The 20,138-nt window shown below is 40.0% G+C and overlaps 1 protein-coding gene across 4 annotated transcripts in view; it reads right to left on the bottom strand.

Annotated features, from left to right (window-relative positions):
• ncapd3 (non-SMC condensin II complex, subunit D3) overlaps positions 1 to 20,138 on the bottom strand; it is an 83,242-nt gene that overhangs the window by 26,331 nt on the left and 36,773 nt on the right. For all 4 annotated transcript variants that reach the window (XM_048562012.2, XM_059639112.1, XM_048562013.2 and 1 more), the window contains exons 15-22: positions 19,733 to 19,806; positions 14,903 to 15,037; positions 8,809 to 9,029; positions 7,555 to 7,746; positions 6,347 to 6,441; positions 4,372 to 4,487; positions 3,200 to 3,307; positions 1,802 to 1,916 (exon numbers count right to left, since the gene is read on the bottom strand). In XM_048562012.2, coding sequence (XP_048417969.1) covers positions 1,802 to 1,916; positions 3,200 to 3,307; positions 4,372 to 4,487; positions 6,347 to 6,441; positions 7,555 to 7,746; positions 8,809 to 9,029; positions 14,903 to 15,037; positions 19,733 to 19,806 — 1,056 coding nt within the window. The remainder of the gene's footprint in view (positions 1 to 1,801; positions 1,917 to 3,199; positions 3,308 to 4,371; positions 4,488 to 6,346; positions 6,442 to 7,554; positions 7,747 to 8,808; positions 9,030 to 14,902; positions 15,038 to 19,732; positions 19,807 to 20,138) is intronic.

Genomic DNA, 20,138 nt, shown 5'->3' with positions numbered 1-20,138 from the left:
TCTGATACCTGCCCCGGCTCGTTTCCGAGCACCAAGTCTAGAATGGCCTCTCCCCTCGTCGGCCTGTCAACGTACTGCGTTAGGAAACCCTCCTGAACACACCTTACAAAAACAGCTCCATTCAAATCTTCTGCTCGAAGGAGGTTCCAATCAATATTAGGAAAGTTAAAGTCACCCATTATAACAACCCTATTGCGTCCACACTTTTCCAAAATCTGTCGACCTATGCTTTCTTCAATCTCCCTGCTGCTATTGGGGGGCCTGTAGTAAACCCCTAACGAGGTGACTACTCCCTTGCTGTTCCTAATTTCTACCCATACTGACTCAGTAGGCAGATCTTCCTCGACAATGGAAGCTTCTGTAGCTGTGATACCCTCTCTGATTAGTAGTGCTACACCCCCTCCTCTTTTTCCCCCCTCCCTATTCTTTTTAAACGTTCTAAACCCTGGAAGATCCAGCAACCATTCCTGCCCATGAGAAACCCATGTCTCTGTTATGGCCACAACATCATAGCACCAGGTACTGATCCATGCTCTAAGTTCATCACTTTTATTCCCGATACTCCTTGCATTAAAGCAAACACACTTTAACCGATCCCTTGGTTCCTTCCCAGGAAAATCCTTCCCACTAGCTGGTCTACCTCTTGCTACTGCCTCACCTGCATCAACGCTCACCTCTGGTATACAGCTCAGGTTCCCACCCCCCTGCCATACTAGTTTAAACCCTCTCGAACTACTCGAGCAAACCTTCCACCCAGGACATTGGTCCCCTTCCAGTTCAGATGCAACCCGTCCTTCTTGTACAGGTCCCACCTTCCCCAGAAGGCATCCCAATCATCTACATATCTGAAGCCCTCCCTCCTACACCAGCTGCGTAGCCACGTGTTCAGCTGCGCCCGCTCCCTGTTCCTCACCTCGCTATCTCGTGGCACCGGTAGTAAACCAGAGAACACTACTCTGTTCGTCCTGCTCTGCAGCTTCCATCCTAACTCCCTGAAATCACTTTTTATATCCTCAATCCTATTTCTGGCTATATCATTTGTGCCAATATGTAACACAATTTCTGGCTGTTAATATCTATGGAGACAAATTATGTTGCAAGCTTTAGGCTCATCTATGAAGCTGCACATTTCAGTAAAAGCTTCAACATTTTTGAAAAAGATAACGATTCTAGAATTTGCAAAAACTTGTCAAAATAGACATTCTCTGCAGGTAAAAGTAATATTCTGATGAAAAGTAATCAACTTGAAGCATTAACTGTTTCTTTCTCCACAGATACTGCTTTTGTCTTTATAACATAAGAACATAAGAACTAGGAGCAGAAGTAGGCCATCTGGTCCCTCAAGCCTGCCCTGCCATTATCATGGCTGATCTTTTTGAGACCCAGCTTCACTTACCCCCAAAACTCATCATAATCCTTAATTCCTTTACTGTTCAAAAATTTATCAAACCTTGCCTTAAAGACATTCAGTGAGGTAGCTCCAACTGCTTCACTGGGCAGGGATTCCACAGATTCACAACCTTTTGGGTGAAGAAGGTCCTCCTGACCTCAGTCCTACATCTGCTTCCTTTTATTTTGAGGCGATGCCCTCTAGTCCTAGTTTCACCTGCCAGAGGAAACAACCTCCCTGCCTCCACCTTATCTATTCCCTTCATAATCTTATATGTTTCTATAAGATCTCCTCTCATCCTTCTAACAAAGCTAATATATTTCACAATCAGCTTGTGTCATGCATCAACTTCACAATATTATTCTGCATATTGGGATTTTCAGAATTAAAAAAAAAAGTGATCAGTCTCACCTGGGTCTAAGTTCAAAGGGGTAGCAAGAAATGACTGAACCAGCATGAAGATGCGCTTCTCCACTTTTCGAGGGCACAACTGTGCTACTTCACCAAGTGTAAAAAGATGTTTTATCTGAGGAAACACAATAAAACTTTCCACCTGAAACTTAGTGAATCTCTTTTGCAAAGAAAACAGGATCACATTGGATTTCTGGTATCAACAATCAAATGACATCCTTTGGAAAAACTTTCTAGTTCCTAAATAGGATAGGAAGAATGGAATGAACAGCTACATATTACATGATATACACACGTAGGTAATGTTAAAATATATAGGATCAAACGTGAATGCACAATGCTCTAATATTCATCACATCAAACTGCTCCCCCATTTATGTACAACAATGAATGGCCACCATAGTATTTAAAAAGAGGTAAGTTTTCTTTCAAGGTATGTAAATACATGCATTTACAATCAAAGAATCTTGTTGCACAGAAGGAAGCCATTCAGTACCTCGTGCATCTTAACAACTATTCAATTTAAACCCCCAACTCTGCTTTTACCCCCATTAGCCTTCCAAACTGGATTTAAAATATACATTAAATTAGTTTTTGAAAGATGCTGTAGAATCTGCTTCCACCAAACACTGATAGTCTTGATTACTCGTGAAAAGTAATTTCTCCTAATTTCCCACATAGTTCTTTGCCAATTACTATAAATCAGTAATCTCTAATTACTAACCTGTTTTCTCACACAAATAGTTCCCCCTAGATAATAAAATGTGAGGCTGGATGAACACAGCAGGCCCAGCAGCATCTCAGGAGCACAAGAGCTTTTGTGCTCCTGAGATGATGCTGGGCCTGCTGCGTTCATCCAGCCTCACATTTTATTATCTCGGATTCTCCAGCATCTGCAGTTCCCATTATCACTGATACAATAGTTCCCCCTGCTGGCTCTATCAAACAATTTTTCATTGTTCAAACCACAATATTAAAATTTCATTAATCCATTTTAGGCTTTTTCGTTGAGTTGCAGCATAACAACTGTACACCTTCATTTTACTTTAACCGTCTTTGAAATCAGTGAGTTTGAGTTGTCAAAAGACAAAAGAAGAAAACTTGTTCTTTCATCCTTTGAATATCCATCAGCTTTTTTGTAAACCAATGCTTGCTTCATGATTTGAATTTTCATGAGTTAATTATAGGTAATGGTTTGGGATAAATTATTCCTCATTACAATTTAATCCAATTTGATAGACATACTCATGCCTCTACCATGGATTTCAAGACTCTAATGTTGCTTTAATTAGTTATTACTTTAGTAAGTATAAAAATGTACAGTCAGGCTGAACCTATTCAATTTATACCGCAATTACAGTATTTAAATGAATCTAATAGAAATGGATTGTCACTCACCATCATATTTTCATCTGCATTTTCAACACCACCATCTTCAAGGACAACGCTAGAGATGTAAGACTCACATGCCAAGATCAGTTTTCCACACACCTGATCAAGCAGGACCTATTACAGAAGCACTTCATCACTTGGTGCTCTACTATGAGATTTTACTCGATCTAAATCTTCCTTCATACATCACAACTTACAGCAGTTAATGAATTTTAATAGAAATGTGAGTCCTAGGGAAAATAAGGCTGAGTACTAGAAGTATCAGAAGAGACACTATGTACGACCATGGTACCAGAATTTCCTACACATCATTCTATAACTGGAAATCCTCTATATAATTATTCCTGATTTTAAAAGAAAGTGTTCAATCTGCTCTGAAACTTATTTTCTAAACTTTAAAAAAATCTTGAGATGGGGGCATCATTAGCAAGTACAGCACTGATGTGCGTCCTTAAGTATCCTTGAACTGAGTTAGTTGCTAGGACGTTTCACAGAGAGGTTTAAGTTGAAACATATTTCTGTGGATCTGGAGTCCCATTTTGGTCATAGCGAGCAAGGACAGATTTCTCTGCAAAAGTACTTTAACGAAACAATGGTTCCTTCCAACCCATCAAATAAAATGACAATGGCTAAATAATTACCATTAGGTAAGCTCTTTAAATTCCTGATCTTACGGAATTCAAATTTCACCACCTGCCATAACTAAATTATGCAACTTACATCAACACTGTGCAACCACCTCCCCAGTGATATTAAATATTATGATAAGTCTAAAGTGTTTCCCACGGACAAGTACGATTCTCTAAGATTCCTCAGTTTTCAATTCTAGTAATCTCTTCAGGGGAGTGAAGGAAGTTACTTCACACAAAACAAGGCAGAATAAAACAGCCGTTGACCATTATCCAGAAATTTCCAGAAAGAGAATTTGTGGAAGTCTGCAAACAGGTTATTCACCTATTTGTGACAGAATCAAACTTAAAACAAGATGGAAGAGCATACAAAATAACATTGCTGATTTGAAGAGTCTGCAGCTAATGAAACTTTCATTAAAACCAATTGCAAAATTACTGTAATTCTGAGGTTTGTTTTAATTTTTCTTCTGTATAGTTTATACCCAAAGTGCTGTCTTTAGGCAAGTTAAAGTTTGTCCGTCTTTCATGACATCAATGCAAACATACCTGTGTGTCCTTGGGTGTCTCACATTGGGCCTGGCAGAGCTTGTACAAGGTTTCAACTGCAGAGCTAATGATTTCTGGAGGAGAACAGAATGCATTTATCCAATTCTGGACCTCATCTGTAAAAATAAAACTACACTGTTAGCAACATAATAATTTTATAAATAGGCTTGTTAACTAGGGGTTAGTGTGGGCAAAGCCAAAAAGGTATTACATTTTTTGTGACGAAAAATCATGTAATTACAGGCATGTTTTATTGTCTGTAGTAAAATGCCAATTATTTTGCATCACTTCAAATGGTAGGATTGATGAGACTCCAAATGGGTAAGAATGTTAGCTATCCCTTTGCTTTTCTTCTATTGGTATCAACATGTTGAACCAGTGGAATTTGCAAAAAAAAACAAATCACAAAAGGTAACCTCAACTTTCAATGCAAATCATACATTTAATAAAAGGTGACATCCATAATAACAATAGAACATGACCTTGTAAAATAAAGGAACAGACTACAGCAGTTTCTCAAAAACTATTTTCTAAGGTGAACACACTTTAACTCACCACCACCTTAAGGGAAATAAGGGATGGCCTTATCAGAAGTGCTCACACTTCAGTATTTTATGAAAAAGCCTACATATTATACATCAATTATAAATCATTAAAATTTTAAAATATCTAGAAATGCTATTTTTAAAAAATTATACTTTATGCATTCATGTTAGAATACTCAGCAAAGGCGCGCACACACACAGCAGCTCTCCTCTACGACACCAAATCAGCCCTCCAGGTCATGCCCACCTACTTAACTCGGTTCTTCTACTTACCCTTCCTCTAAAGCTTCCTCCTCATCCCACACAAACTTTCCATTCCATCACATAACCTTCTTTTCTTTGCTTGGCTTATCAGTATGGAGTTACAGTTCTACCTTGGGCAGCGGCACTTTTACCTAAGCTGCCTGGAAATGACAGGATGATTCCCTGGGATATTGGAACTTGGGCCCAGCTGCTCAAACCCTGGTGAGCTGAGGTTCGGGGCCTCTTGTATTGTCAGGTGGTTGGATAGCAATCTCAAGGAGTTTGAGTTAAAAGTTGCTGCCAAAAATACAGTCCCCTAGAACTCCTTCCTTGCCCTCCAGTCCACAATCTGAAGCCAAACGGGGACCTATGCTTGGGTCAAGGTTAAGTTGTCACATACACCAGTAACAGCGAGTCCTGCAGCTGGGTGGCACCCAGGCAGAAGATTCAACAAAGGGAAGTGTTCAGCAGAGTCTACATCTATCAATGGAGTCAGAGCCAGGTTTTGGAACTTGAAATGGATTAACAATGAAAGGTACTAAAGTGACAGCTTCCCTAGCTAAGCAAAACTCAGAAAATATATAATTAAAAAAGGGTAGAATTCCATAAGCCAAAACAAAAGTCAGAAAATCCACCAAATGAAGTTTCTTATCCCTCAATAATTTTATAGCACAATAATCAGGAAAGAAGAACAAACTGATTGTGGAAAATTTGGTTACTTAAAGTCTAGATAAACGGAAGACAGTTGCTTTTAATATCCACGATTAGCAAAATAAATCTCAAGTTAAATATGTTACAGAGCAGGTCCAAGCATTTTCTCTCTGTTCTGTCATAACAATATGGTTTACCCAAAAAAATGCAACCTATTAAGCAAAGCACTTACTTTCAATACAAGCTATATGGTATATATCTGCCACTTCAATGCCAAATAGTATATTATTTTGTGCCACAAATATGCACCCTCCAGTTAGCAGACTTACCAGATGCCCCAAGAAGATTGTCTCTTTTGATCCTCACAGTCAATGCGAAAGAACATTTGTTGCATTTGGAACCAGTGGCAAAAAAAGCCAAATTAAACACGATGTCAAGATTCAAAATTGTAGAAATGGCACAAAGTTAATGTTGTCCTGCACTTTCCCACAACACATTAAATAAAAAAAACTGAAATGTTATTCTATATCGCTTACCTATCAATTTCGACCTAGTTGCTTCAGACAAATGCTCAGCAATGTTTCCAATGACATTCAGAACGTGGCTTGTGCTGTTGTCTATATTCTGAGACCTGGGAATATAAGGATACAATGTCATACGAATACAAACAGGAATAGGAGCAAGCCATTTGGCCACTCAAGCCTGTCATGATTCAACAAAGATCATTGCTGATCATTCCCAGAGCTTAACTGCTATTTCATGCCAGTTCTACTTTGGCCTCAATGGTCAGATATTAAAAAAAAAATCTACCTACGTCTCTTTAAACACGTGATCTAAACCTCTGCAGCTTTCTGGGGTACAGAATTCCAGAAATTCACTACTCTGAAAAGAAATTTCCTTGCACTTCAGTTCTAAAAATGAGTGTCTCCTTATTCTCTGATCTGGTTTTCTAGTTCAGTGCTCTCCCACAAATAGAAGTATCCTATTAACATCAACATGGTCAAGCCTCCTTAAAATCTTATGTTTCAATAAGACTCATTGATCCAAACTCTGATGAACAGTTTAGCTATTCTTGCTAAGTTATTTCTTTCATCACAGGAATCAACCTAGTGAATCACTTTTGAAATGCTTCCAATGCCCAGTGCATTATCTTTTAAATATAGAGAATAAACTGTACCTAGGCACACACTCACCAACACCCTGGAGATCTAAACAGCATCATCTTTTCATAATATTTCACATACAATTAATCCTTCATATGAAAATATACAGGCCAGTCATATACAATCTTAAACAAACATTAACATCATTTGATACCTTACCAGAGGCCATCATATTCGAAATTATATACAAAATGTCTACCCTGAAGTTCTTAAAATAAAAGATGACCACAGAACAATTCCAAATAAAAATGTTCTCCAAACTATGGAGTTGAGTAATTAATTATATTCAAAAAAGAAGACACAAGAGTGTAGCACCCAACCGCTCAGGTGTTATTTAATAACAACTTTTGCCAACTTTTTATTAGACCTAAATGTTCCTGATAAAAATGGCTTCAACAAAAGTTGGACCAGGACATCTAAACACTTTCCAGCCTTACTGAAATGCACATGTACAGTAGATAGTATCTAAAAAGCTGGAATAACATGAAAGCTTTTGAAAAGCAGAACAGTTATTTTAAAAAAAAACATACTGTACAAATGTGGTACAAGAGCATTCCATCACAAAGTTATAAAATACGAACCTGTAAACATTCTCCCACGAATCTATAATCTTCCCATAATTCAATTTTGGGGATAATCCTGCAATCTTGGAAAGTAACATCCAGGCAGCAGGAGCATGCTCAGCCTCAGCATGGGAGATTAGGCATTTTATGAATGTTGAATTGAATAGATTTTGATGAGACCACAAAAGGAAAGCTTTAGTAAGATAACGGCTATGGAAAGAAAACAAAATTAATGTCATACCTCTGATATTTGTACTATTAGTGGGAAAAAAGATGATTTGAAATCAAGATGACAAGATGATCAGAAACTCTCGAGAATCATAGAATCCCTACAGTGTGGAAGCAGGCCATTTGGCCCATTGAGTCCACACCAACACTCTGGACAGATTCCCACCCAAACCCGTCCCTCAACCCTTTCCCTGCATTTCCCATCCATGACATTATGGGAAATTTAGAATGGCCAATCCACCTAACCTGCACATCTTTGTACTTTGGAAGAAAACCAGAGCACCTGGACGTAACCCATACAGGGAGAACGTGCAAACTCCACACAGTCGTCCGAGGCTGGAATTGAACCTGGGTCCCTGGCTCTGAGAGGCACCGGTGCTAACTACCCTTCTCCAGAAAACGTTACTCACCCACAAGAATTCTCTTTCTCCTCTTCCCCAACTTCCTACAAAAGCCTACCACAAATTAAAATTGCGATTATCTTTGACCATCATTGTACTAGATAGATAACTTTGTTAAAAATCTCCTACGTCATTTCAGCCATCTAATTTACAATTAAAATCTCCTACGTCATTTCAGCCATCTAATTTACAATTTGATCAAAGTTTTTGACATCAAAATGTAAATCTGAAGAAAATGCTGACAGGTTTCACTAGAGTAATGCCAAGGGCAAGGTCAGATAGATCAAATCAGAAAGGATTTTGTTGAATAAACAAGAAGAAAATGCTTCCAGTGGAAAGGAAAACTCAGTTTCAAGGTGATGGGTAAAATGAGATAACAGGGCAACCATTTTATAATCTAAGATTATTAGAAACAGATTCACTGTTAACTTCCAAAAAGAAATTGGATCAACTCATTAAAAGTAAGAATATGCTGTGGGGCTGGTACAGCAGAGGGTAACTAACTGCATAATTCTTCCAAAAGAGCGGATGCCGCAAAATTATTTAAATGGCCATATTGTTCTCTGATTTTAACTTCAAAATAAATACAGAATATCAGAGACGTCCAAAATGGCATGGACAAATTTAAAAATGCAACATATACCATAACTCTTGATTTTCAAGTGCAAGAAATTCCAAAATATCCCAGGTCAATCTTTGATATTTGTCTTCTTCAGAGAAATGTTTGTAATCCTTGATTTGTTGTATTATCACTCGATTCAGACACTCCAGTGCTTTTTCCTGCACTGCACTCTCAGAATCAACTACAACAGGGATGACTCCACTCATCCATGCCTTTTGCAGTACAGTGTTACTGGGTTGAGCCTGCAAAAAATATATGGAAAACAATGAGCATACCATAACATCTTGAAATAGATAATGGTTTTTAAAAAATTTAAGCCATAAACTTCAGAATCAATTACATCACAACTTCAATTAACATCATTTTTCTTCGCTGTTTAGACACAACTGGAGAGCTTCTTCCAAGGACAATTGAGAATAAAAGCACTTTCACCTGCAAATTGGGACATCTTTGTAAACCAAGCAATTCTACGCAAAATAAAATAAACATCAAATATCAAATTAAATAATCAGGGAAGGCAACGGCCTCGGGAATTAATCCTGAAAGTTAGCAAATGTTCTGGAGACTTGGGTTTGAATCCAGCCAAGTAGATGGTAGAATTTAATTCAATAAAAAAAATCTTAATTCAAGATTTAACCATTATTGATTGTCCAAAAAGCCCATTGGGTTCATCAATGTCATTCAGGAAGGAAATCTGCAATCTAGTCTGGCCCACAACAACACAGAATGGCCTTGTATCAATTACTATGAAGTCTCAACAAAGAAATCAAACTTGACAGACCATCTGGCATAAACCTAGGCACCGGAAAAGACAATGGCAGAAACAGCCCTTTTAACCGTGCAAATTCCTCTTTACTAACACGTGGGGGCTAGTGTTAAAATTGGGAGAGCTGTCTAACAAACCAGTCAAGCAACAGCCTCACACAGTCATAGAATAATTGTCTATCAGGTATGGTTATGTCCCAGAAACCACCATCACTCCTCTGGATATGTTCTGTCCCACTAACAGGACAGGTCCAGGAGAATTGGTGGCACCAATGTGTACAGTTGCGAAGGAGTTGGCCTGGGAATTGTTATTGGAGTCCTCAACATTGATCCCGGACCACATAAAGTCTCATGGCTTCAGGTTAAACACAGGCAAATAATCCTGCTAATTATCACGTACCATCCTCCTTCGGCTGTTGAATCAGTACTCTAAATTGAGCAAGACTGAGGGTGCAAAAAGCATTATGGGTGAGGGATTTCAATATTCACAAAGAGTAGCTCGGCAGCAGCATTACGGACTGACCTGGTAGGGTCCTAAAGGGCATAACTGCTGGATTAGGTCAGTGGCAGGTGGTGAGGGAACCAACAAGACATGAGGGAAAAACATACTTGACATCATCCTGACCAATTTGCCAGCTACAGTTACATCTGACCATTACAGTATCAGTAAGAGTGATCGCTGCATAGTCTTTGTGAAGACAAGGTCCCTCCTTCACATTGAGAATAACCTCCATTGTGTAGTGTGTCACTATCACTGCCCTAAATGGAGCAGGCTTTGAACATATATAGCAAGTCCAGACTGGGCATGAGGTGCTGTGAGCCATCAGCAGCAACAGATTTCTAGTGCAACACAATTTGCAACCTCATGAACTGGCCTATCACACACTCAGTCATGACTACCAAGTCAGGAATCAACTCTGGTTCAATGGAGAGTGCAGCAGGGCACACCTGAAAATAAGATGTCAATCTGGAGAAGCTACCAAACAGGACTGCTTGCATTCCAAACAGCATAGGCAGAAAGTAATTTTCATAGCAAAGCAATCCCACAACCAACAGATCAGATCTAAGTTCTGCCACATTCAGTTGTAATTTGTGGCGGACAGTTAAACAAATCACTGGAGGAAGAGGCTCCACAAGTATTCCTTTTCTCACGGACTAAAGAGAGCAAAAGCTAAGATTAAAAACATTGGCAGCAATCTTCAGTGAGCAATGCCAAGTGGATGATCCATCTCAGCCTCTTCAAATGACCTCCAGCATCATAGATACCAATTTGGCTCACTTTACACAATATCAAAAAATCACTGAAGACACAGGTTAGTGCCAGAGCAACAGGACCTCGCAACATTCTGACAATAGTACTGAAGACTCGTGCTCCAGAATTTGCCAATCCCCTAGCCAAGCAGTACAGTTAGAACACTGGTAACAATGCGGACAACGTCTGCCTGACAATGTGGAAAGTTGTACAGGTATATTCGAGAAACAAAAAGTAAAACAAATTGAACCTGGTCAATTATAGCCCCATCAGTCGATTATCAGTAAAGCGATGGAAAATGTCATTAATAATGTTATCGGGTAGCACCTGCTCAGCAATAACTTGTTCACTGAACCCCAGTTTGGGCTCCACAGGGCCACTCGGCTCCTGGCCTCATCACACCTTTGGTGCAAATCTGGACAGAAAGAGATCAAGGCCAGAGGAGAGGCGAGAACGACAACCTTTGACACCAAGGCTGCATTTGACAGAGTGTAGCTTCGAGGAGCCCAAGCAACCACTGGAATCAGTGGGTATCATGGGGCCAACTCTCTGAGGGTTGGAATCATACTTGGCAGATAGGAAGATGGTTGAGATCCACCATCTTGGCTCCAGGACATCTCTGCAAGAATTTCTCAGGGTACTTTTCTACACCCAACCATCTTCAGCTGCTTCATCAATGACATTCCCTGCATCATAAAGGTCAAAGATGGGCATGTTCACCAATGATTGCGCTATGGTTGGCACTATGCTCGGCACCATGCTCAACTCAAAAACTGAGGCAGTCCTGACAAGTAACAAGCATCTTGACAAGGATGACAAGTAACCTGCATGCCACACAAATGTTAGGCAACGGCTATCTCCAATAACAGACAGTCTAACTGCCACTCCTCGATAGTCAACAATGTTACCATCACTGAAACACACAGAATTAACAACCTGCAGGTTATCACTAACTAGAAACTCAACTGAACTTGCAACGTAAGGACAGTGGCTACAGGCTAGGGATATCACAGCAAATAACTCACTTCCTGACTCTCCAAAGCCTGCTCACCATCTATTGTGCACAAGGCAGGTATGTGAAAGAATACTCACCACATGCCTGGATGGGTCCATCTCCAACAATACTCAAGAAACCAGATACCATTCAGGACAAAGCAGCCCTCTTGATGGGCCTGCATCCTCAAGTACCCATTCCTTCCACCAAATACTCTCAGCAGCAGTGTATACTATCTAATATTTATTACAGGGACTCAAAGATGCTTAGACAGCTTCATTGAAACCCATAACCTTGTGCCTCTAGAGGGACAAGGGCAGCAAATGCATGGGAGCACAACCATCTTCAAGTTCCCCTCAAAGTCCCTCACCATTCTGACTTGGAAATATACCACCATTCCTTCACTGTCATTTGATAAAAATTGTGGAATTGCCTCCCTAAGGGCATTGCAGTTCCATCTGCAGCACATGGATTGCAGTGACTCAAGAAGGCAGCTCACGACCAGCTGAGGGTAACCTGGCACGGGCAATAAGTGCATGCCAGCCAGTGACGCCCATGTCCCACAAATGAATATGAAAGTAGATGAAACATCTAACGTTACTAAATACAAACAAGGAATATTGCTGAAAAAGAGAAACATGTTGCTATAGGTTAATAGATATCAGGACAACTTAAAAAGGCTAAATTTCAAATAACCACAACAGTTTATGCAAAAATTGGTACAGACTGATTGGCTGTCATGGAGAAGGCAACAGGGAACCACAATCGTCCCTAACTAATGTTTCCTGTAATTGTTTTCCTGGTGCACAGACTTCAGAATGTTGTCAGGTCTGCACGTAGCAACGCCTTCTGAAACCAGAAGTTAACACATCAGCATGTTGATCGATGTGCAGGGAACCTTCAAGTGGCATCTTGGCTGTACAACTTAGAGAGAATTTGGCTACCTGGTAAAGCCAAAACAAAAGGTACAAAGCTTGATCACAGTCTGCTGGTTTGCAAAGAATAGGACCCTTTGTATGAATGCATGTCAAGCACAAATAAGATTCATTATGAGCACCACCGATTATCTCGGATTGGTTGTTGGTATAGCTATTAGCATATTTAATATTGTTCAATGTTGCTGCCCAAATCAGAAAAGTACATTTAACAATAGCAATTTTGTTTATAGTTTTACAAGTGTGGGCTAGTTGACAATGTAATATGAACAGAAGGAACATGTTATTTGATTTGATTTCCCAATCCCCATCATTGTTCATCCAGCTCCATACATTGTTACACCCATCATTTGGTCAAGTGGTTTATGTACACGGCAGCACATTAGCATTGAGATAGGTACACAATTTTGCTCAAATGTGTGTTAGTCCATACCTCATTTTTGGATTGAAGGCAGCATCTTCAGATGGAATGTACCACTTTGGCTGCCAATGCATAGTAGCAGCACAAAGCTGCATGCTCACTGTTATTCAAATCGCATTCCACAGTAATTTGAGATAGGTATTTTGTGCATCTGAAAGTGGTGGCTTTTACTCATTTGTAAGTTAGCAAGCTGATCAGGGTAGCCATTATCCTGCAAGATAGCTCTGGTGAGTTTTATTTTTACGAAGATTACATGTGACATACAGGTTGATAGCAACATCGTGTCTGTGTGTTCTTTCAACACTGCATGATTATTTATCCGATGTACAGATCACAGAACCCCTACAGTGTGGTAGCAGGCCATTTGCCCCAACAAACAACCCCCTACCCTATCACTGCATTTCCCAAAGTCAATCCAACCAGCTTCCACATCCCTGGACATTATGATCAATTTAGTATAGCCAATCTACCTAACCTGTACATCTTTAGGTGGTGACAGGTAACCCACGCAAGGAGAATGTGCAAACTCCAAGTTGAGGTTGGAACCAAATCCAGGTCCCTAGTGCTGTAAGACAGCTGTGCTAACCACTGAAACACCCCAACAAAAAAGCTACTTATACTGGCATTATATCAAGGCAATAGAGACTGTACCATTTTCTTAATGCTTTCATTGAGATGATAAACTGTGCAGCTCACAAACAGATGGAGTAGCCATGGGATTCTCTCTGGCTCATTTCTGTGACATTCCAAGGGAGGAGTTCTAAATACTTTTAATGGAATCAGCCTCAACTACCCCGCTCAGGCATATTTCTAATATGTCCAGAATAAGTCTGCAATCTTTGAATCTATAGCTAATTAAAAGATCAATAAATAGGTGCTCCGTGACAGTCTATCACAAATCCTTCACTCCTGGTCAATTGATACCATTGGATTCGTATTACTTCATATATTATCACCGAGAATGGCCTTAGTAGCAAACTTGCAAATAGAATCCTAGCCATTTGTTACCCTGTAAATTAGGAGGAGACAATCAGCTGCAAGATAATGGATATCCTGATCAAAAATCCTTTATTCACTGTGCACCACACAGGCTTACAAATAGGTGAGTCGACTATTTTGATTCCTAAAAGTTCCCAGTCACTTTACAGTACAATGCATGAAAACATGCTATTAACAAGTTCAAGATAATAAAATGTGAGGCTGGATGAACACAGCAGGCCAAGCAGCATCTCAGGAGCACAAAAGCTGACGTTTCGGGCCTAGACCCATGAAGGGTCTAGGCCCGAAACGTCAGCTTTTGTGCTCCTGAGATGCTGCTTGGCCTGCTGTGTTCATCCAGCCTCACATTTTATTATCTTGGAATCTCCAGCATCTGCAGTTCCCATTATATCTCATTAACAAGTTCAATCTGTGCCAGTGAGACTGATGAGTCAAAGTTTTCCATACATTTATTAAAAATAAAAAAAAACGAAAGAGCTGCAGATGCTGTAAATCAGAAACAAAACCAAGTTGCAGATAAAGCTCAACAGGTCTGGCAGCATCGGCGAAGGGCAAAATAAAAGTTAATATTTTGGGTCCAGTAACCTTTCCTCAGAACCAGACACTGGACCCGAAACATTAATTCTCTGTTTTCTGTTCACAGATGCTGCCAGACCTGCTGAGCTTTTACAGCAACTTCATGTTTATTAAAAGTATTTGTTTTTAAATGCTGGTGCAACGTGATTGGAAAATAGTATTAAAAACCATACCAACAGAAGGTCAGTGATCGACTGCAATGTTTGCTTGCGTACAGATGGAGCAGGATCTCGACAATGATCTTGCAATGTCGACAGATCTTCTTGGGTGCAGACGACAAGATTGTGCTTTAAAATGCTGACAAACAGCTGTAGGTATTGAGCACAAAATAGATCATTTACAATCTTATTGATACATCAGGAAATGAAAATCTAATTATGCAACAAATAACATTCAGCAACATGAATTATATACTTTTGGTAATTTTTTTCCTATTTTACAGCTGTTAAACTAAAGGAATAGGGGACTAATTAATTTATTTTGTGTGGAAATCAAGAAAACATCAATGCGTTCTGCATAACGACATGCATCACACAAGGGTTTTGTTTAAACAGTATTCACCAACTACTGATGGGGTTGTGAGACAAATACTAACTTACGATTAGTGATAATGGGAACTGTTATCTTGGATTCTCCAGCATCTGCAAAGTGTGGAGCTGGATGAACACAGCAGGCCAAGCAGCATCTCAGGAGCACAAAAGCTGACGTTTCGGGCCTAGACCCTTCATCAGACAGGGGGCTGGGGAGAGGGAACTGGAATAAACAGGGAGAGGGGGGAGGCGGACCGAAGATGGAGAGAAAAGAAGGTAGGTAGAGAGGAGAGTATAGGCGAGGAGGTAGGGAGGGGATAGGTCAGTCCAGGGAAGACGGACAGGTCAAGGAGGCGGGATGAGGTGGTAGGTAGGAAATGGAGGTGCGGCTAGCGCATTAGCACTAGCCGCACCTCCATTTTCTACCTACCACCTCATCCCCCCTCCTTGACCTGTCCGTCTTCCCTGGACTGACCTATCCCCTCCCTACCTCCTCGCCTATACTCTCCTCTCTATCTATCTTCTTTTCTCTCCATCTTCGGTCCGCCTCCCCCTCTCTCCCTGTTTATTCCAGTTCCCTCTCCCCAACCCCCTCTCTGATGAAGGGTCTAGGCCCGAAACGTCAGCTTTTGTACTCCTGAGATGCTGCTTGGCCTGCTGTGTTCATCCAGCTCCACACTTTGTTAACTTATGATTAGTTTTATTCTGCTGATGATGTGGTTATAAGTCTTTACATTCTACCCACAGCATGAATTTGCCTAAATAATCTAGACTTATGAGAAGCCTATGGCCTGGACTGCTCAGAGTTCTGAAAAGGTAATGCATGTCTTAGTTTCATTAAGTCTCAAACTGAGATTTGCTTTATGGTTTGCTGCATCAATGAATAAATATTGGGGATTCAGATAATTTTATTTTTGTTGATTCATCATGGAGTTTTGTGCACTAAAGGCTGTTCAGCTCCATCGCACTTGTGCTGGCTCTCAGAGCTTCTCAGTTCGATTTCCTTGCTTCAATGCCCAATCACATATCCTTTTAATGTTTTTTCAAGTATTTATCCTTTAAAATAATTAAGCTTTCTTTCACTGACATGTCACAACCAACATTTGCGACATGTCAAAGTCAAAGTCAGATAACTCAAAATTCCAGTTGTTTAGAAGTCATTAGCTATTCCTGCCAGCAGAATATCAAATCCCATTGAGACAAAGATTCCAAACACTTCCAAGCAGTTTGGTGAGCTGGCATTTGACATCGGGGAAAATGGTTGGAGAATGTACAGAATCAAAATCCTGTTAGGAAATGCTCAAAATATTTTTATCCTTTCGTTTAAACTTGTAATCTGTTCAAAAAAAAACAAAAATACTCAAAATATTTTCATTCTGACACTAATTCCCCAGTAACTTACTCTGTTGCAACACAGGGCCATTTCATTAGGCATCGTTTGACTCAAAACTTCATGAAAACCGATATGGTCAGACCAGGCTTCATTCCATAACTAGCGTTAAAACTCGGTCATATTTTTAACTTGTTGTTTAAACAATTATCTGTATACATTTAGCATTATTTCTTTACTTTTTAACAATGTGATCCTATTGCTAAACTTGGGTTTGTTTTTAAAACTTCAGCAACTAATCCTTCCACTTATAAAAATTCATACAAATAAAGTGTGCAGTCTTTCCTACGTTTCATAAAGAAAACTCTTTTAAGCTAATATTGCCCCCTTATTAACATGCCAAAAACATTAATCGAAGTCTCAAGAATTACATTTTGACTAACAATCATTCAAGCTGTTAATCCACATTTTCCTGACAGCACTTACATCCTCTTCAGCTAAACACAATCCCTACCAACAAATCGGATATTGTGTCCTACATTCAAGTACAGTAAGAAAGATTTGGATTGTGCTTTTCACAAACAGCGAGTATTTCAAAGCGCTTTATAACTAATGAAGTATTTTTAAAATGTAATCGCTGTTGTGATGTGCCCAGTGCAATGGTTCCAACAATGAACATTAGTTCCATTTCTTAAGTGATTGTCAACCTCACCAGATTTTGTGCTCAGCAGTCAAACTGTGCTATAGACCATATGCATAGGGCAAGCTCTTTATGTACTACATTTCTGTTCAAATTAAGTGAACTGACTACCCTTGAAAAACTCAACAGTCTGCCCTAACACTAAGCTCCCATCACAAGTACAGGGAGGCCTGGTAAAATTTTAGATTTTGTGAAAACAGACTACTTTCTTTCAGATTTTTGCAAAGATTTGTAGCTTGGGTTGTGGGTGCAGTTGTTGGCTTGCTCGCCGAGCTGGCTTGTTTTCATTCATACATTTTGTCACCATGCTAGGTAACATCAGTGAGGCCTCCAATGGAGCGATGTTGTTCTACTCTGCTTGGAATTTATACTGTCTGGGCTGTTATGGTGAGGTGTATCCTGTAAGGGTTTGCATATGGGGTTCAATTCTACATGTTTGTTGATAGCATTATGGGTTGAGAAGCATTATGAACAAACCAGACTATGTTGAGAAAGATCTAGGAGCTGCTGATGCTGGAGAATCTGAAATGACAAGGTGTAGAGCTGGATGAACACAGCAGGCCAAGCAGCATCAAAGGAACAGGAAGGCTGTCATTTCGGGCCTGATTTCTGAAGAAGGGTCCAGGCCTGAAACATCAGTGTTCCTGCTCGGCCTGCTGTCTTCATCCAGCTCTAGACCTTGTTATCTCTACGTTGAGAAAGAACAGACGCTGCTTGCAGATACAAACAAACAATTACCAACACGTGGCAACGGACCCAACACTGCAACCAAGAAAAGGATCACCCAGACACTGAAGAGACAAAAGGACTCATGTCGATTGACATCCCACTAGCCAAAGAAACTCTGTCTACATTACTAGAGGAAGCAGGAACGCAGACCAGCAGCTCCATCAGCAATGACAACACATTCAAAATACTAGACTTGTGCCTCACCAGACACTTTGTCTTTAATGGGCAAGAATATAAACAGATCAATGGCAAACCCACGGGGTCACCCATCTCCGGACTTGTCACAGGGGCAGTCATGCAAAGACTAGAACACACTACCCTCTCCCTCAATCGACCTAAACTATGGATCCGGAACATGGACAACACGTCATCGTTAAATGCACCAAACTAGGAGAGACGCCACCACCTGATTAACAGTGTATTTGCTGGGATTAAATTCATAAGCGAGGAAGAAAACAACAATCAGCTTCCATTGCCAGGTGTCAGGGTTGAAAATATGACCAAATGGGGAAATTTCCAAACCTCTGTATCCAGGAGAGCAACCCACACTGACTAAGTCCACAACTTCCACAGCAACCACCCCATCATCCACAAACAAAACTGTGTTAGGACACCATTTAAATGGGGCACCATTCACTGTAACATGCCAGAACTATGCAGGAAAGAGGAAGAATACCGATATAAAATCCTCGCTTTAACTGGATATCCCTGCAGCTTCATCCACAGACGCCTACTAAATAGGCAATAAGAGGACACAGTACACCCTAACACACTGGCCACACCACCCGACATCAAGAACATATCAGGACTGACAAGACTTCTAAGACCAGTAAGAATCATGGTAGCACACAAGCCCACAGCCTCGCTAGGACAAATACTTACAAGGATTAAAGACTCCATACCTACAATATGCAGAGCCAACGTAGTTTACAAATTACCATGCAACGACTGCCACAAACATTACATCCCACAGACAGGAAGGAAACTAGACATCAGAATACACAAATATCAGCCAGCAGCAAAACAACACAACAAACTTTCCCTAATATCAGTATACTCAGAAAATGAAGACAATCAGTTTAACTGCGACCATGTAACCATAGTAGCCCAAGTCAAAGTCAGACGTGCACGGGAATTCCTTACAGGCATCGTTCTCAACTCGTAATGCTAACAACAAACATATAAAATTGGGCCCCATATACAAACTCAAAAACAACAGAACTGGAAATGACACACCTCACCATAACATTAGGGGCATTTAAACAGTCCTTGGATAAGCATATGGATAATGATGGTATATTGTAGAGGGAGGGGCTTAGATTAGTTCACAGGTCAGTGCAACATCGAGGGCCGAAGGGCCTGCTCTGCACTGTACTGTTCTATGTTCTATAACTGACCAGACAGTATAAATTCCAAGCAGAGTAGAACAACATTGCTTCATTGGAGGCCTCACTGATGATGTTAACTAGCACAGTGACGAAACATCTGAATGAAAACAAGCCAGCTTGTCAAGCAAGTCAACAACCTCAGACTATTTTGTCTTGTCTTCCACAGTCATAATTTGGGAAAGAAGGGGGCTTACTAAATGAGATAATTGTTTTAATTGATTTTTTTCCATTTGTCATACAGATCGGCAGACCAGATATCTAGCTATAATATATTGCCAAACAAAACTAAAGGAATAATCAGTACGTGGATTTCAAATGCGTAGTACCTGAATGGCGGATTTTCTCACAATAGTTCTCTCATCACCAGCTCTCAACCTCAACATGGTCATAATTTCTTTCACTGTTCAAAAAAAAATGCAGCATCACATTTTATTAATGATTAATTATAAGCATTTCAAAATGCCTAATGCTCCTGAGACTGACTTCAAACCACAGATACACAAGAAAGGGTTTGTTACAAACATTTTCAGATTGAATGCACATCTTTACAGTATAATGCATTTTTAATGGGCTTGAAAACTAGTTTGCAAAAAAGCAAGTTACTTGGGTGTTAGATTCACAATTTGTTCAAATTGCTCACTAATTGCTGCAATGCCCAAGACTTTCTTTTAAAATATCAAACAATGGTCTCTGGTATACAATGTGGACCACCAGCATGTCCAATGTACACTA

Source organism: Stegostoma tigrinum, chromosome 32, assembly GCF_030684315.1.
Source record: "Stegostoma tigrinum isolate sSteTig4 chromosome 32, sSteTig4.hap1, whole genome shotgun sequence".
In the NCBI taxonomy this organism is placed as follows: domain Eukaryota; kingdom Metazoa; phylum Chordata; class Chondrichthyes; order Orectolobiformes; family Stegostomatidae; genus Stegostoma; species Stegostoma tigrinum.
The sequence above is the reverse complement of the archived record's forward strand: the minus strand, read 5'-3'. Positions and strand labels throughout refer to the sequence as shown.